Source organism: Chiloscyllium punctatum, chromosome 41 (assembly GCF_047496795.1).
Source record: "Chiloscyllium punctatum isolate Juve2018m chromosome 41, sChiPun1.3, whole genome shotgun sequence".
NCBI classification, from domain to species: Eukaryota; Metazoa; Chordata; class Chondrichthyes; order Orectolobiformes; family Hemiscylliidae; genus Chiloscyllium; species Chiloscyllium punctatum.
In genome coordinates this window covers 49520626-49539731 of record NC_092779.1, presented here as the reverse complement: position 1 = coordinate 49539731, position 19106 = coordinate 49520626, and the positions used below count along the sequence as shown (strand labels likewise).

Here is a 19106-nt window from a genome sequence, read left to right as displayed (position 1 = left end):
CTTATACACTGTATAAAATCTTTGGTAAATCAAGCAATAGCATGTTTGGTTTAATGGTGGAAGTTAGCCAATGGCTGCATGCCAATCCAGGCAAGGGTCAACTGAAATGCAGTCTGGCCAATAATGTTGTTATTGTATTCAACACAAGGACATCAATAGTAAACATGATTGACTTGGCAGCAGTAGACCGAAAGATGTGAACATAAAGTTTTCAACTTAAAGAAATCTTGGAATAAGACAAGAACCCAGCTCATAATGGACCAAAGCCTGACATGGGTGATTCAAAGCTTTGCTACAATACTAGAAAGTCATGCTTGGTCCATTAATGAATTGATCACAGTACATGAAGTCCTCTTAAATAATGCAATTAGACGCTACCACTTGGTGGGAAGAGCAGTGAAACTCAGGACCAAATATACAGATTCACCCATGGATTTAATTTACTTCCCGTACCCTGGTTAATGTTCAACCGTTATTAATTTTATACATATTGTACTGGGCCACATAGGAAATGGCAACAGATATTTAGAAATTGAGACAACTTTGAGTTAGTTCAGAGGCCAACTGTAATAGATCAAACTGTATAGACATTATAACTAAATATCAATACAACCCACGCTTAGTACAAGTCCAAAATTGATGGGCAGTGTGTGAAGAGAAAAGCAAGCCACTTTGGGATAGGCCACAGGGCAAAAGGTACAAGGGAGTTGGGAGATGAGGTGAAAGGATCAAGTTAATTAATGATAAATGTTTTAGCCATATTGTCAAAGCTGGCAAGGTATATGGAAGCTACAAATGTACAGAGAAATGGAGAACTAATGAGATAATTTAGTAGCACAGAAGCCATACTATTCAAACACCTTGGGTGAAACAACAAACTACCTATGAAAGACTATGGGAAACAAATAATGTGGGACACATGGATTTTTTTGTCTTGCAATTGTATTATGCATACTGCAATCTGGATAAAGCTTGTAATCGTTCTGTAACTCACCAGAGCAAGCTTGAAACATCAGAGTTAAGATTGCCCTGTGTACATGAGTATAAAATAAAGAATTGTTGCCTTGTTTTTCAGAAGTCCTCTCAGAAATTTATGAAATTGACACCATAACAATAGGTTACAGATAAGCAGAGCAAAGGAGAATGAGTAGATAAATAAGTCATAACTTTAAAAATACATTGTTGATTTCGTTTACACTTTATAATGAAACACTTAAAAATGTCTCTTCATTTTTACTAAGATTTGGAATATGACAAAAGGCACTTCAAATTTAATACTAACTTATGGATTTGGGTTTTGAACGATTGCCTGGAAAATGAATTTATTCCAAGTCCTTCGGATCTGTATTTTTTTGTTTCGAAAAAGTTGCTTAGTCCATGGGATGTGGTGTTACTGGCTAGGCCAGCATTAGTGCCCATTCCGCATATTGGAACACTTTTCTTAAAAGAGGCATCTGCTTACTTACTGCAGATCATCTGCCTGGGCCTACAACGGTCAGACTGCAGTTTGTGTTTGTTTGGATTTTCAACTGGTGGTGGCCAGCCTCTGGAAGGAAAAAAGATGACCAGGCTAGCTCTCCGTAATCATTGCTGTGAAAGTAGTGAGAAACCTGACTATTCTCTCAGAAAATTTGACAGAATCCTCAATTCTGTGCCTCTTGAGCAAACCACATTTGGAAAGACTTCATAGATGCCTGTCTATGTGAGAGACTCCCATTTACATGTGCAAGACATTTAGTCATCAACAAAAATTTATTGCTTACATTTTTTAACTCAGTGAATTTATGTGCGGAGAATTATTTTTCCCTCTTTTTCCTACTGTGAGCACATATGTTTGTGCACACGCACATTTATGGATGTTTAAAGGAAAAAGCATGTATATTGTCAAATTACAAACTGTTAAGCAATTCTATGTTGTTATGGAATAAGTTTTGTTTTACAGTAAAATCAGTAATTGTGTTCAAAGAAATCTAGTTGATAGATCTTTTTGTTCCAAGTCTAAGTCAAGTTGCCACAGTCCCAGAGTTTTTCTCATTATGTGAGACAACTCTTGGTGGTTTAACCAGAGGGTTATGACAGCTCAGACAAGGGGAGAGGTTGAGGAGAAAAAGCATTTGATCTGGTCCTCAGCTAGTACAGGAATGGAAATCATACTGTTGGAATTACTCCACATCATAAAGTCAACTGCCCAGCGAACTGACTCTTTTTGAAATCTGCATTGGAGCCAACTAGAACAATTAAATTTATGTTGTAGCCAATGTACTTGTGTACTGCACCTTTTATAGAGAGGGGAAGCTAGCAAAGACTGACTGAAAGCACACAGTGCACTGGACAATTTAAAAATTTAACACTTGGTTGAAACAAATAGCTGGAGTTGTGTTGCCATAGATCAAAAACAAATTCAAATTTGGCCAGTTTAAATTATGCCCAAGAGACCAAACTCCAGTCGAATTTAAATTTAATATTTTGATGACATCAAACCAATGAAATGAGACGATGTTTTGGGGTATAAAACCGGACATTTTGTACAGTCGGGGGAAAACTGCCAAAAGCACCAGCAAGTATAGACTGCTACCCAAATAGCGCTCTGAAAGGTACCTGTCCATAAGACATGCATGCAGTACACCATAGACAACCCAAAGAAAATTCTAGAGGAAAATCAGAAAAGGAGAATCAATAAGGCCGACTGGCTTTGAAACGTGACTTTTTTTTTGGTAAATCTTTTTTTTTAAAAATATCGGACCATTATTATAGAGTGGGAGGTAAATGATAGGTTTAAGAGAAAGGAGTTGTAAATAATTGTCTAATGTCCTCTTTTGGACTTGAAGTATAAAATTGTTAATTTCTACATTAAATAGTGACCTCCGGGATAGTTGCTTGCCTCTTGAAATTAGACACATTACGGCGGGAAGTGAGCTTGTGTGTGTATCGGCTTTTAATTAGCAGAGGGGTTTACCCAGTGTTGGAATAGTTTGAGGCTTCGTTGCCAGGATTTGAACACTTTGGGTCTCTGATTCATAATTTGAATAGGTTTAGACAGATCCAGACTGAGATTTGGACAGATTTGAATAGATTTGTGTTATGAGAAAATCCCAGTAGATTTAAACACCTGCCAGTTAGTGTCCTAGATCTTAAAATACAATGTAGGTGAGACAATTTGTTTAATTTTAGTTACTTGTAGTTGGTTAAATTAAAAGTGACAGAAATGGCTCTTAAAATAGCTAAAGAAGTTCTGGTGTTTGAAGATGATTCCCAAATTTGCCAAGAAAGTTTAAGAAAAGACCTTAGAATTAGCAAAGAGGTTAGAATTGGGTTTAACCAAGGACAAAAGCAAAGCTGAATTTGTAAGGAAGTTACTCAAACGCTTAGTTGTGTCAGAAAAACTGACAAGTGCATTCGAGTTAGAAAATCTTAAATTACAATTGAGGAAAATGCAGTTAGAAGATAGGGAGGGAGAGAGAGAGAGAGAGAGAGAGAGAGAGAGAGAGAGAGAGAGAGAGAGAGAGAGAGAGAGAGAGAGAGAGAGAGAGAGAGAGAGAGAGAGGAAAAAGAGAGAAGGTCCTGAGCTGAGCAAACAGAGAAGAGAGAGAGTGTAAAAAGAGAGAAGATTCTTAGCTGAGCAAAAAAAAAAGAGAATTTGAACTTGAGAAGTTGTGACTTAGTCAGCAAAGTCAAGTTAACAGGATGGAGATTAAAAGAGAAGGTAGTGATATATACAAATATGTCAAAACTCTGCCACATTTTGATGAGAAAGATGTCAAAGCCTATTTATTTCATTTGAAGAATTGGTAAGGCAGATCCAAGGATTTATGGGTAACGCTAGTTCATACTAAGCTGGTAGGCAGACCTAGTGCAGTATTTGCTGTGCCATCAGATGTCGGGTCAAGAGATTACGAGTCGTCAAACAGGCTATTTTAAGAGCTTATGAATTGATCAGCGATTTGAGTCTAGGAGTTGGGAGGTCATGTTGCAGTTATACAGTACATTGGTGAGGCCACTTTTGGAATATTTGCATGCAATTTTGGCCTACTTCCTGCCGGAAGGATATTGTGAAATTTGAAAGGATTCAGAAAAGATTTACAAGGATGTTGCCAAGGTTGGAGGATTTGAGCTACAGGGAGAAGTTGAATAGGCTGGGGATATTTTTCCTGGAGCATCGGTGGCTGAGGGGTGACGTGAGAGGTTTATAAAATCTTGAGGGGCATGGATAGGATAAATAGCCAAGGTCATTTCCTGGAGGTGTGGGGAGTCCAGAACTCGAGGACATGGGTTTAGGGTGAGAGAGGAAAGATATAAAAGAGACCTAAGGGGTAATGTTTTCACGTAGAGGGTGATGAGTATATAGAATGAGCTGGCAGAGGAAGTGGAGGAGGCTGGTACAATTGCAACATTTAAAAGCCATCTGGACGGGTATATGAATAGGAAGGGTTCAAGAGGGATATGGACTAAGTGCTTACAAATGGGACTAGATTAAGTTAGATATTTGGTCGGCATGGACGAGTTGGAGTGAAAGGTCTGTTTCTGTGCTGTACATCTCTATGACCTATGAGGCTCTAGGAGAGATTATTCTGCTGGAGGAGTTTAAAAATTCACTTCCAGAACTGGAAGGTTCATTTTCAGATATTTCGTCACCATACTCGGTAACATCTTCAGTGAGCCTCCGGATGAGGCAGAGGCTTAAGCCACAATATAGCCTCCTTTTTATTTCTTGTATTCTGAGACATCACACAAGGTTCAGTCCAAATTGGTCCCATAGCTCAGTTGAACCCAGATTCCCACTGGATCCCACTGTAGAATCTGAAGATGGCCACAAAAGAAACAGTCCATCAAATTAGTAAGAATGCTTCCAATGCTCCATATTATTTTTCAAGGGTAAAAGTGCATGAATAAACCAAAAATAAACAAGTTGACATGTAATAAAACATGATCCAGCTCCCATTCGAGCATGCAGTTGTGGGGGGCACTTGGAAAAAGGAGAATAATCAACTTTATGAAAGGAAAATAGTGTTTGACAAAGCATAGATTTCTTTTGAGGCCGAAACTGACCGGGTGGTTTGTAAACGAAAGTGACATGGTGGCTGAGGCTGCTCTGCATTCTTGGAATAATGGCACAACAAAATTAATAGACCCCACCTGAAGGAAAAAAAAGGATTTTTTTTAAAAACAGGCTGGATTTTCCAAAGAATGATCATAGAATGATCATGTCAGGCAAACAGTCATTCTAACCTTTTTCTGGATGCTCTGCATTTCTGAGAGGAGATTCCACACAAGGGTCCCTCAAAACTGCAGGATCATGGCAAGCCACATCTTTTAACAGCAGTTGGATTCTGAAATTTCAAAGATTTTGGCAGCCACTATGAACCCATAATTAGATGAGATATAAGAGATAAGGGCACTGGATGGATGTGTTGCCTGGTGGGTAAGGATCAGCGGTCCTTCTAATCTAAAGGCTTGGTGGATGGCAATCTACACTGGCATGGCTCCAGCAGTTGCTGTCACGCACAGAAGGACTGGGGGCAAAGAAAAAGAATAGAGTGCCAGTTTGGTTGGGGATAGGGTACCAGGTAAGTGGTGTCCAGCTGCTTGAGAGGTAGAGCGCCAGCTGAGTCACATGTGAGGTAACTATGGAATTTGTTGAACGGTTACTCAGGAATTACATGATGTTACTCATGCCCGCCTAGACATTAACAGCACAGAGGTGGAACAATTGAAGAATGTCAAGGTCTTGGTAGTGGTCACCCACAACAAGCTTTCTTGGACTCTTCATGTGGACACACTGGTTACAAAGGCCCAACAACATCTCTTCTTCCTCAGGCAACTGAGGAAATTTGCCATGACGGCAAATACCCTTGCCAATTTTTATAGGTGCACCAGAGAGCATTCCGTCTGGATGTATCATTATTGGCAGGGCAACTGTACCATTCAAGATCAGAAACAGTTACAGAGAGTGGCGAACTTGGCCCGGACAATCACAATTTATAGAATCCATCTACAGGCCTGCTGTCAAGGAAAGGCCACCAGCATTCTTAAAGATTCATCCCACACTGGCACTGTTTTTCTACAACCTCTACCATTGGGGAGAAGGTACAGAAGCCTGAACACACGCACCAACAGGTTTCATAACAGTTTCTACCCTACTGTTGTTAGAATACTGGATGGACTCACAAACTCTTAACATTCGCCTGTAACCGCGTTTTTATTTTTGCCGCTGTTTACCTATTATTTACTATCTATGCTACTTAACTATGTGATCTGCCTGCATTGCTCACAAGACAAAGCTTTTCACTGTGCCTTGGTATACGTTACAATAAATTCAATTCAACTAAATACTAACTTCCCCTGAGGAACGATTAAGAATCCCCTGAAGTGTCTGATTTAAAATAGAGACTTTTGAAGAGAGTTCCAAGCGTAAAGAAATTGCCCATCGAAAAGTCAATTTTCCAGATATTCTTGCAACATCTTTGATGGGGTTCCACAAGGTCCCATTGCAAAACTCCTACCTAAGCTGGCATAACAACTATCTGGCCAGTCGAAAACCTGGGTCAATAAACTATCTGGCAACTTTCAATTTGTTTATTGTTAATTCTGACCAACTCATTATTACTCTTGTTCTCTGGATAGGAGGTCAGGAAAACAAGTTGAGAAGCATCATCATTCACACATCAATAAATATGTGAACTTGACCATCCTTCTTCCTCAATTTTGCCAGAAACTGCAGAAGTTTACATGGATGTTTTTTATTGGTGGGAAATGCTAAGGTTGGAGTCTAGTGATAACAAGATAAATCAGGATAAATTGTTTGATTCAGATTTTAGAACAAAGTTCTATTTGTACTGAGAAAGAAAATTTTAAACCACTGTCAGAAGTTAATCCTTGAAATTGGCCCAAGTCTTCATTAAAGGACTCATTTTGGGGCTGATATTGTTAGCAGTTTGATTAGGAACATCTTACCTGGTGACTGCATTTTTTTAGTGTGCTCTGATGAGATCATCTTCATGCTGGAGAACTCATTGTGGAAACGATTTGTGTTGCTGCAGGATGGACTCATGCCCACACAGTCTGGATAGTAAGCACCAAGGAAGGGGGCTGCTGGGCTGTCCTTCAGCAGTGGAGGCACAATGAGCATGGAATACCACTTACCATCTCCAACTTCACTCACTCGCTGAAAAAAAAATTAATTGACATTACATAATGTGAGCAAAGTAGCTAGAAATACCCTAATATATGAATGCATTTCAGAAAATTAAATGATAGAGCTCCAAACATCAATTGTTCGTACTTTAGCAGATGATCACTTGAATTAATCTTAAAAAGCATTCATTCCACACAGCTCATTTGTTTTGTTACAAGCCGAAGACAAAGTTTTTACAATTAAACATACCCAATTAAAGAAAAAAACTTGCAGAAAGCAATTTTTAAAAAGTTGTAAGAAATGATCAAAATTAAACTTAAACTGATTTCCAATTATATTTCATTGATTTTTAAAATGGTCTTAACAAAATAACCAACCTACACAATGGTACTAGTTCTCAGTCTCTTACACAATACAGGAGAAAGGTATGAATCAGTGGATCATTTGACAATTTGCCAAAACAACTTAAAAAAAATTAATTTAAAGTTTACTTTCAAATTTTTCTTAATACAGTTGCCAAGTGAGTGAATACACTCCAGGACATGTGGCTGAACCATACAGGTCAGTTCCTGGTCTGCGCTAAATTGCATGAATTACAAACAGAGCAGTTATAAACAAAATATTCAGCACCCTCTACTGGGAGAGGAATTAGACGGGAATTAGACGGGAACAGAAAACACTTCACAAAGGTGATTTTAAAAAATGCCAATAAAAACATTGTTTTTAAATCTAATACTTAATTAGAATTTCAAATATATTTGGATCATATGGTTCACCTAACTAGTACATTATACTACAGAATAAACCCTCTCATACACGTTAACTAGACTAAATCATGATGAGTTACCAAACAGAAATGTTTGCAAGTATTTGCCAGGTAGATATTTATAATCAACCTGTTCAAAGATTTTATTACACACCTCTGGTGTAGATGGGTCTTGCACCAAGGCCTCCTGGTTCAGAGGTAGGCTCTTGCACCACAAGAGCCCTAGTATTGTCCACGTATGCTATCAAAGAGCCTCCCTACCTGGACCTACCAATCACCCTTCATTAATGCCTTAAAGATAGGACACACTTAATTACACGTACGAAATGACACAATATTAAACATTGTATTCGGATCACAACCACTGATGTTTTGACCAAATGCAGTTTAATTCACATCTATGCTGATATTTAATTTCACAAGTGTATTACAACCTGGTCTGGTTGACAAGATAACATTTCATATAGGTACAATTTTATTAAAAAGAAAAATTCCACAAAAGCTAGAAATTCAAAATCACAAATGAAAGATCATTGGCCTGAAACATCCACAATGTTTCTGTCTACAGATGCTCCCAACGTTGCTGAGAATTTCCATCATTTTCTGCTTCCACTGTCTAAAATGTGAAGTTTAGTAAATGAAAACTGTTTCCAATTAATTCAATCAATTAGTATGAAACAAGAGCTGAATTTTTTTCCCATTTGTCATCATATGACACAGTGGTAGTGTCCCTCTCTCCGAGTCAGGAGACTCAGATTCAAGTCAAATCCCACCTGCTCCAGAAGTGTGCATTTATATCTCTGAACAGTTTTCCCAGTTCCGGAAAATAATGAACAATAATAATATGCAACATATTTAATTTGAAAAGAAGCATCCAAAACCAACTCATGGGATCACTAAAAAACATTTTAAAAAGAACACATGGCCAAATATACATGTACTATGTCAGGTGACCAAAGGTTTTGACCAAGAGATAGGTTTTCAGGAATGCCTTACTAAAGGAGGGAAGTAGACAGGCGAAGAGATGCAAGGAGGAAATTCCTAAGCTGAGTTCATGCGTCACCATAAGTGTGGCCACAAACAGTGTAGTGAAATTCTCCATAAACGTAACCTAACCTCCTGATTATTTCCAGCACCGGTGTTTTATCATTAAAATTATTCATTCTTCTTACAAATCCACTCATGGGTTTACTGTCCCTCTCTACGCAACTTCCTCCACCCTTAAAAGATTTCAAAAATCAGTGTTGCTACAACTAGTCTCAAAACATTTAATCAATGGCTGCTGTGCTTTCAACTGCTTAATCTTAAAGTTCTGGAATTCCCTCCCTAATCTTACCAAGGTTTCCATATCTTCTGAGTCACTTTTGCAGCCTACCTCTTTAACTATCTGTTAAATACTACTTCATTTGTTTCTGTCAAATTTGATTGATATTGTTTTTGCCAGGCACTTTGAAAGGTTTTACAACATGATAGACACCTTAAATAGACGTGCTATTGTTGCCAGTTTAGCTTGGAGCGAAAAACTTCATTTGGATTTATAATTAGTACTTACCATGTCTTCAGACAAAGAGCAAGGATCTGAATTTTCACTCTGGATGGACATTAAATAAAAAGTTGGTTAGGTTACATGGAAATCAAAGGATAAATATACATTTTCCAACTTGACTCCTCCTCACATACATCCCATTCCAGATCAAAAGGGATAGCAGTTAAACTATTCCTCAACAAATATTAATTCACATGGAGACTAAAGCAGTCTTCCTGCAGGAAACACTTACTCTAATGATTGATGACTCCTCAAGATAAGCCAAGATGGCTAACCAATTCCTTACATTTCAAATTCCATTTTAAATGGTGGAAATGCTTAGTGGATAGTTGCAAAAAAAAAGTAATTTGCAGTTTGTTCAAAACTCAGCCAAATGCAAATCAAATGCAAACTTAAACCTCCAATGCATCTTGCCGCTATATAGGTTTCAAATATTCATTTTGGTCTCAGTACGAAGAAGTCAAATACTTTACATGTGAAATGAAGAATATAGGCTCCACCAAGGATTAACATGGCAGTGAACATCCTGAATAACAACTTCCATAAATTATTCACAAGGAAAAACAACATAATCATGACACCTCCAGTTAATCTAGGCAAAGTTAATAATGAAGGCAGAATTCTTGAAAGCACACAAAAACATTAAATCACCAAAGATAAAGTTCATTAATCTCAGAAAACATGAAATTTTAAGAAAAATTGCCAATTCTGAGGCATCATGGAATGTTGGAGAATTACAAGTAGGTTGCCAGCAGGTAAGCAGAATGCTTTATTCAAAGAGTAAGAAACTAGATTAAGGCATAATGCTAATTTTAATTCAGTTACACGCAAAGTACTGGAATGAACCATCAATTGTAAACTTGAATTATATACACAATAACAATCAATCTGGGAGGATTTGGTAGTAGTTCTGGTTTGTCAAACTCTTACTTCCCTTGAGAAAGTGGCATCTCTGATGTGGAATACAGTGTTCGAATGACAACTTCCAGAAGAACTTTAGCAAAAATAATTGTCTTTCAGACCAGGCTAAGTTCAACACAAATGAAGGTTCAGATAAGAAACTGGCACATGGATATAAACTAAAGGATTTTTGGTCAAGGAAGGGATTCTAGTTCAAGGAGTTACTCATGGGAAGTACTGGATGGGCCATCTAAGGAATCAATGTTAAGAATTTAGAGTTAAGAGTCATAGAGATGTACAGCATGGAAATATACCATTTGGTCCAACTCATCCATGCCAACCAGATATCACAACCCAATCTCGTCCCACCTGCCAGCACCCAGCCCACATCCCTCCAAACCCTTCCTATTCATATACCCATCCAGATGCCTTTTAAACGTTGCAATTGTACTAGTCTCCACTACTTCCTCTGGCAGCCCATTCCACACATGCACCACCCTCTGCGTGAAAAAGTTGCTTATATCGTAGGTCTCGCTTATATCTTTCCCCTCTCACCATAAACCTATGCCCTCTAGCGCTGGACTACCCCACCTCAGGGAAATGATCTTGTCTATTTACCCTATCCATGCCGCTCAAGACTTTGTAAACCTCTATAAGGTTACCCCTCAGCCTCATACGCTTCAGGGAAAACAGCCCCAGTCTATTCAAACTCTCGATAGCTCAAATCCTCCAACCCTGGCAACATCCTTGGAAATCTTTTCTGAACCCTTTCAAGTTTCACAACACCCTTCCGATAGGAAGGAGACCAGAATTGCAAGTAATATTCCAAAAGTGGCCTAACCAACATCCTGTACAGCCATAACAAGACCTCCCAACTCCTGTACTCAGTACAATGACCAATAAAGGAAAGCATACCAAACGCCTTCTTCACTTGCCTATCTATCTGTGACTCTACTTTCAAGGAGCAATGAACCTGCACTCCAAGGTCTCTTTGTTCAGCAACACTCCCTAGGACCTTACCATTAAGTGTATAAATCCTGCTAAGATTTGCTTTCCCAAAATGCAGCACCTCACATTTATCTAAATTAAACTCCATCTGCCACTTCTCAGCCCATTGACCCATGTGATCAAGATCCCGTTGTAACCTGAGGTAACCTCCTTCACTATCCACTACACCTCCAATTTTGGTATTATCTGCAAACTTACTAACTATACCTCTTAAGCTCACATCCAAATCATTTATATAATTGACAAAAAGCTGTGGACCCAGCACCAATCCTTGTGGCACTCACTGGTCACATGCCTCCAGTCTGAAATGGCTAATTCTCCCTGTATTCCATGAGATCTAACTTTGCTAACCAGTCTAGCCATGTTGAATATCCCTGATCAGTCCTTGCCTTCTCTCAGGATTCCCGCCAACAACCTGCCCAGCACCGACGTTAGGGTCACTGGTCGACATAGTTCCCTGGCTTGTCCTTACCACCCTTAAATAGTGGCATCACGTTAGCCAACCTCTAGTCTTCCAGCACCTCACCTGTGACTATCGATGATACAAATATCTCAGCAAGAGGCCCAGCAATTGCTTCCCTCAGTTCGAGGGCACACCTGATCAGGTCCTGGGGATTTATCCACTTCAATGTGTTTCAAGACATCCAGCACTTCCTCAGCTAATAGGGACATTTTTTCAAGATGTCACCATCTATTTTCCTACAGTCTATATCTTCCATGTCCTTTTCCACAGTAAACAGTGATGCAAAATACTCATTTAGTATCTCCCCCATCTCCTGTGGTTCCACACAAAGGCTGCCTTGCTGATCTTGGAGGGGCCCTATTCTCTCTCTAGTTACCGTAAAAACCCTTTGAAAAAACCCTTCAGATTCTCCTTAACTCTATTTGCCAAAGCTATCTCATGTCCACTTTTTGCCCTCCTGATTTTCCTCTTAAGTATACCCCTACTTCTTTTATACTCTAAGGATTCACTCGATCTATCCTGTCTATACCTGACATTTGCTCCCTTCTTTTTCTTAACCAAACCCTCAATTTGGGTTGGTATACCTACCAACTGTTCCTTTCACCCTAACAGGAATATACAGTTTTGTCACTCTTGCCATCTTACTTCTGAAGGCTTCCCATTTTCCAGCCGTCCTTTTGCCCGCAAACATCTGCCCCCAGTTAGCTTTTGAAAGTTCTTGCCTAATCCCGTCAAAATTGGTGTTTCTTCAAGATCCAGTCTATCCCTTTCCATCACTATTTGAAAACTAATAGAATTATGGTCGCTGGCCCCAAAGGACTCCCTCACTGACACCTCAGTCACCTGCCCTGTCTTATTTCCCAAGAGTAGGTCAAGTTTTGCACCTTCTCTAGTAGGTACATCCACATACTGAATCAGAAAATGTTCTTGTACATGCTAAACAAATTCCTCTCCATCTTAGCCCTTAACACTATGGCAATCCCAGTCCATGTTTGGAAAGTTAAAATCCCCCACCATAACCATCCTATTATTCTTACAGATAAATGAGATCTCCTTACTAATTCATTTCTCAATTTCCCTCTGACTATTAGGGGGTCGATAATACAATCCCAATAAGGTGATCATCCCTCCCTATTTCTCAGTTCTATCCAAATAGCTTCCCTGGATGCATTTCCAGGAATATCCTCTCTCACTATAGCTGTAACGCTATCCCTTATCAAAAACACCACTCCATCTCCTCTCTTGTTCTTTCTGGAGCATTTATATCCTGGAACATTAAGCTGCCAGTCCTGTCCATCCCTGAGCCATGTTTCTGTAATTGCTAGTATATCCCAGTACCATGTTCCTAACCATGCCCTGAGTTTACCTGCCTTCCCTGTTAGGCCCCTTGCATTGAAATAAATGCAGTTTAATTTATCAGTCCTACCTTGTTCTTTGCTTTGTCCCTGCCTGCCCTTGACTGTTTGGCTCGCTTCTGTTCTCAGCTGTACCAATCTCAGATTGATCTCTTTCCTCACTCTCTCCCTGGGTCCCACCCACCTACCTTAATTGTTTAAATTTTCCCGAGCAGCTCCAGCAAATCTCCCTGCCAGTATACTGGTCCCCTTCCAATTCAGGTGCATCTTTCTTGTAAAGGTCACTTCCACCCCAGAAGAGATTCCAACGATTCAAAAATGTCAATCCTTCTCCCATACATCAGCCATGCATTCATGTGCTATATTCTCCTATTCCTATCATTACTTGCTCGTAGCACCGGGAATAATCCAGATATTACTACTCCTTTTTAAATTTCTGCCTAACTCTGTATTCTCCCTTCATAATCTCACCCTTTTCCCTTCCTATGCCGTTGGTTCCAATGTGTCCGATGACCTCGTGCTGGTCCCTCTCCCCCTTGAGAATATTCTGCACCCTCTGCGACATCCTTGATCCTGGCACCAGGAAGGCAACACACCATTCTGATTTTTTGTTGCTGGTCACAGAAGCATCTGTCTGTGAGAGTCCCCTAACACAATTGATCCCTTAGAACCCAACGTACCTCTCATTGCATTAGAGCCAGTTTTGATACCAAAAACTTGGCTGTTCGTGCTCCATTCCCCTGAGAATCCATCACCCTTGACATTTTCCAAAACAGCATACTTGCTGGAAATGGGGATAGCCACAGAAGTCTCTTTCAGTACCTGCTTACCTCTCTCACCTTTCCTAGAGTTAATGTGACTGTATCTATGACTTTTCTCCCTTCCTATTAACTGCCATCCATCATATCCCCTTGCCCTTGTAAATTCATTATTGCCTCTGTCGCTCCAACTATTCCATTCGATCCGATAGGATTTGCAACCAACGGCATTCATTGCAGATATAATCCTCAGTAACCCGTAAACTCTCCCTAAACTCCCACATCTGACAAGAAGAGCATACTCTATTCAACGTCATTTTTGCTTCTTCCAATCTCCAGAAAATAACCCGGTCTTATTCCTCTACAAAACTTTGCTCCAGGCTAACTTAATTCTTATGGCTTATATTTTTACTACTATAGGCTTACAGCTAGACCCCAAGACTACACTTTAAACTCTTCACTTATCTGTCTCTATGCTGTGACCTTTCCTAAACAGGTTCCTCCACAATCAGTTATGAACTTCACTTTGTTCATTTTCCCAGATGCACTCCAGCGCCCAGTGATACATGAATTAAACAGCAAAGGCAATAACTGCACAGGTTCACTGCTGTGTCAGGGAGCAGTGTGGATTTCTCTCTCTCTCTCCTGCACTGACCTCACCATGTAACGTTCTGACTTTTTTTTTCGCCAAAGTTCCAAAACAATGCAGCAGCATATAAAACAGTAATTGCTGCCCCTGGAATTTGAGGAAATCACTTCCAACACCCAAGATACTGCCCCCCCACCAAAAAAAGAAGCAACTTAAGACCATAAGACATAGGAGTGGAAGTAAGGCCATTCGGCCCATCGAGTCCACTCCGCCATTCAATCATGGCTGATGCGCATTTCAGCTCCACTTACCAGCGTTCTCCCCGTAGCCCTTAATTCCTCCAGACAACAAGAACCTATCAATCTCGGCCTTGAGGACATTTAGCGTCCCGGCTTCCACTGCACTCCGCGGCAATGAATTCCACAGGCCCACCACTCTCTGGCTGAAGAAATGTCTCTGCATTTCTGTTCTGAAATGACCCCCTCTAATCTAAGGCTGTGTCCACGGGTCCTAGTCTCCTCGCCTAACAGAAACAATTTCCTAGCATCCACCTTTTCCAAGCCATGTATTATTTTGTACGTCTCTATTAGATCTCCCCTTAATCTTCTAAACTCCAACGAATACAATCCCAGTATCCTCAGCCGTTCCTCATATGCTAGACCTGTCATTCCAGGGATCATCCGTGTGAATCTCCGCTGGACACGTTCCAGTGCCAGTATGTCCTTCCTGAGGTGTGGGGACCAAAACTGGACACAGTACTCCAAATGGGGCCTAACCAGAGCTTTATAAAGTTTTAGTAGTACATCTCTGCTTTTATATTCCAACCCTCTTGAGATAAGAGACAACATTGCATTCGCTTTCTTAATCACAGACTCAACCTGCATGTTTACCTTGAGAGAATCGTCGACTAGCATTCCCAGATTCCTTTGTGCTTTGGCTTTATTAATTTTCTCACCATTTAGAAAGTAGTCCATGCTTTTATTCTTTTTGCCAAAGTGCAAGACCTCGCACTTGCACACGTTAAATTCCATCAGCCATTTCCTGGACCACTCTCCCAACCTGTCTAGATCCTTCTGTAGCCTCCCCACTTCCTCAGTACTACCTGCCTGTCCACCTAACTTCGTATCATCGGCAAACTTCGCTAGAATGCCCCCGGTTCCCTCATCCAAATCATTAATATATAATGCGAACAGCTGTGGCCCCAGCACCGAACCCTGCGGGACACCGCTCGTCACCGGCTGCCATTCTGAAAAAGAACCTTTTATCCCAACTCTCTGCCTTCTGTTAGACAGCCAATCCTCAATCCATCCCAGCAGCTCACCTCGAACACCATGGGCCCTCACCTTGCTCAGCAGCCTCCCGTGTGGCACCTTATCAAAGGCCTTTTGAAAGTCTAGATAGACCACATCCACTCGGTTTCCCTGGTCTAACCTACTTGTTCCCTCTTCAAAAAATTCCAACAGGTTTGTCAGGCATGACCTCCCTTTACTAAATCCATGTTGACTTGTTCTAATCAGACTCTGCTCTTCCAAGAATTTAGAAACCTCATCCTTAATGATGGATTCTAGAATTTTACCAACAACCGAGGTTAAGCTGATTGGCCTATAATTTTCCATCTTTTGCCTTAATCCTTTCTTGAACAAGGGGGTTACAACAGCCATCTTCCAATCATCCGGGACCTTTCCTGACTCCAGTGACTCTTGAAAGATCTCAACCAATGCCTCTGCTATTTCCTCAGCAACCTCTCTCAGAACTCTAGGGTGTATCCCATCGGGGCCAGGAGATTTATCAATTTTAAGACTTTTTAACTTTTCTAGCACTATCTCTTTCGTAATGGCAACCATACTCAACTCAGCCCCGTGACACCCTTTAATTTTTGGGATATTACTCATGTCTTCCACTGTGAAAACTAACGCAAAGTACTTGTTAAGTTCTCCTGCTATTTCCTTATCTCCCATCACTAGGCTCCCTGCATCAGTTTGAAGTGGCCCAATGTCTACTTTTGCCTGTCGTTTGTTTCTTATGTACTGAAAGAAACTTTTACTATTATTTCTAATATTACTGGCTAGCCTACCTTCATATTTGATCCTCTCATTTCTTATTACACTCTTTGTTATCCTCTGTTGGCTTTTGTATCCTTCCCAATCTTCTGATTTCCCACTGTTCTTAGCCACTTGTTACAGCCAGACATTTTTCCTATCCTCCATCTTGGATTACGCAGAATCCTTACTGCTTACAACTTAGCAATTGATGAATATGCAATGCTTCACCTTAACAGTAGTATGGGTTTTCAGGCCGCAACGGTATGTTTTTGCAGATGTTGTCGTCATCTGGACATCCCTTGTTAGCTGACGCCATTTTGCACAATCCGACTTAGTACACTGTACCTATTACAGATAAATCAAATAATCAATTGATACACCAATTCAAATGTGCTGTTGATTTAAAAATGAATACCAGCTTATGTAACAGAGTACCATAACCAAACTGATTTACAAGACATTACAAATGTTTGACTGCCTGGACAGAGAAGAAAGAAGGAGAAACTAGCCATTGTTAAAACTATGCTTTCAGCATTGTTAAGGACTGTGCAGTTTAATCTGCTCAAAATAAATCACATCAGGGCTAAAACTACATATAAAACCTTGCCTTTCATTCACACTTACTGACTTCCCTGACCTCCAGATGAAATTTTCACAAGCTCAATGGAATTGAGCACTTGAAGCTATGGAAAGTAGGCTTCACAGGCAGTGTGGTTTCATCTTGTCCTATACTAGCCTTGAATTGAAAAAACATAGACATCTTTTTCACAATCAAGCATTTTGCAAAACTACTGCTTCAGAAATGTATAACCTAAGACATCTTTCCTTTGTGCGTTAATTATAACATTCATTATGTTGTAATGAAATGTCTATTTCTATAATTTTTTTAAATGTACCTTTCTACAATTTCACAAACTAAATCTGAATATTAATTTGGACATGAGCTTACCCAGTAAGGAACCAGCTGATCAGCCATAAATGCTTTCAGACTAGGTTCACTTTTGCCATTACTGGTCCAAATTCTTTTCCAAGTTGCATACTTCTCATATCCATCTTTGTGGCTAGAAGATTAAAGAAATCAAATAAAAAGAAAAATTAGTGTGGACTACTAATACAGTAAAAGTTAAATTTTAGTTATTAAACTTATGTAGAAGGTGCATTTCTGCTGAAAACAGAAGGTCTGCATTAATATTAAATGGAATAGATTAATTATTCGAGTTATGCTTTCATTTCCTTGCCATGCTTATCAAAATTATTGATACCATACTTTTTTATATAGATATTTTTATTGAAAATTTAATATTTTTACAAGTTTACAAATAATAAAAATCCAAGTTTCAACATTGATATACAATTAAATCTTAAATAAATAATAACCAAAATTTATCAAACAGAAAAAAAAAAGAAATACCGAGAGAAAAAAAACTCAACTAACTACTAATCTAACCTACAACTAACCAGAGTGTATAATTAAGTCTCTTACATTATTCAGGGAAGAAAAAAAAAACTGACGGATAACACAGAAATTGAGTAATGAGATATATGCTCGGAATGTGTTAACATCAGATCGTAACAAAACCCGTATTCGTGCGGGATTCTTCTCCCAAGGGGCCCCGGACCAGCCAGGTTCGCCATCTCAATTAAATAAAAGCCCTTGTTAGGATGGCCAAAATATTTGTATTTATGTAATTCAAGAAGGGCTACCATATTTTATGGAATAATTCGGTCTTTTGGTGCACCATATTCGTAAGGAAGTACATTCCATGATTATTCTGTGCCAATTCTAAAGTCCAGGGGGGCCTTCAGCCACCCAGTTTACCAAAATATTTTTCCTGGCACAGAAAGAGTAGAAAATAATCTCTTCCTCTGCATATCCAGGGAGGGTAAGTTCGAAAAGCCGAAAAGGAGAGATCCAGGATCCACTCTAATTTCCGTTCCTAAATTTTCTGTCAGAGCACTTGCTACTTTAGTCCAATATCTACGGAACTTATGACAGGTCCATAAGCAATGTACAAGAGTGCCCACCTCTATTTTACATTTGGGACACATTGGAGATGCTCTTGCCTTAAATTTTGCCAATCGGTCCAGTGCTATATGGGCCCTATGAAGTATCTTCAACTGAATGGCCAGAGTTCTGATGCAGATGGAGATTCTTCTAGCATTTTCCCAAATGTCATTCCACATTTCTATAGAGATTTCCAGTCCCAAATCCTGATCCTATGTTTTAAGCAGATTGCCCATATCTCTCAATTAAATCTTAAATAAATACTTCATTAAGTAATAAATGATTAATAGTGCTGACCGAAGATACCCCCATTAGCCATAACACACTACGTTCTCTATCTGATTTATGAAGACTATCTAATAACCTAGCCTTCTTCTGTATGTAATCTCAAATTTGGAAGTATTGAAAGAGATCACCATTAGGTAATCCAAATTTCTGATGCAGCTGTTCAAAACACATCAGAACCCCTTCTTTAAACAGATCCCCTAAACAGGAGATACCCCTGGATCTCCAGAGTTTGAATGTGGCATCTGTAAGCCCTG

At 39.6% G+C, this 19106-nt stretch overlaps 1 protein-coding gene across 4 annotated transcripts in view; it reads right to left on the bottom strand.

The window, feature by feature from the left end:
• kdm1b (lysine demethylase 1B) overlaps positions 1 to 19106 on the bottom strand; it is a 111516-nt gene that overhangs the window by 64166 nt on the left and 28244 nt on the right. For all 4 annotated transcript variants that reach the window (XM_072560893.1, XM_072560896.1, XM_072560895.1 and 1 more), the window contains 4 exons: positions 17509 to 17620; positions 16788 to 16904; positions 9451 to 9489; positions 6952 to 7162 (listed from right to left, as the gene is read on the bottom strand). In XM_072560893.1, coding sequence (XP_072416994.1) covers positions 6952 to 7162; positions 9451 to 9489; positions 16788 to 16904; positions 17509 to 17620 — 479 coding nt within the window. The remainder of the gene's footprint in view (positions 1 to 6951; positions 7163 to 9450; positions 9490 to 16787; positions 16905 to 17508; positions 17621 to 19106) is intronic.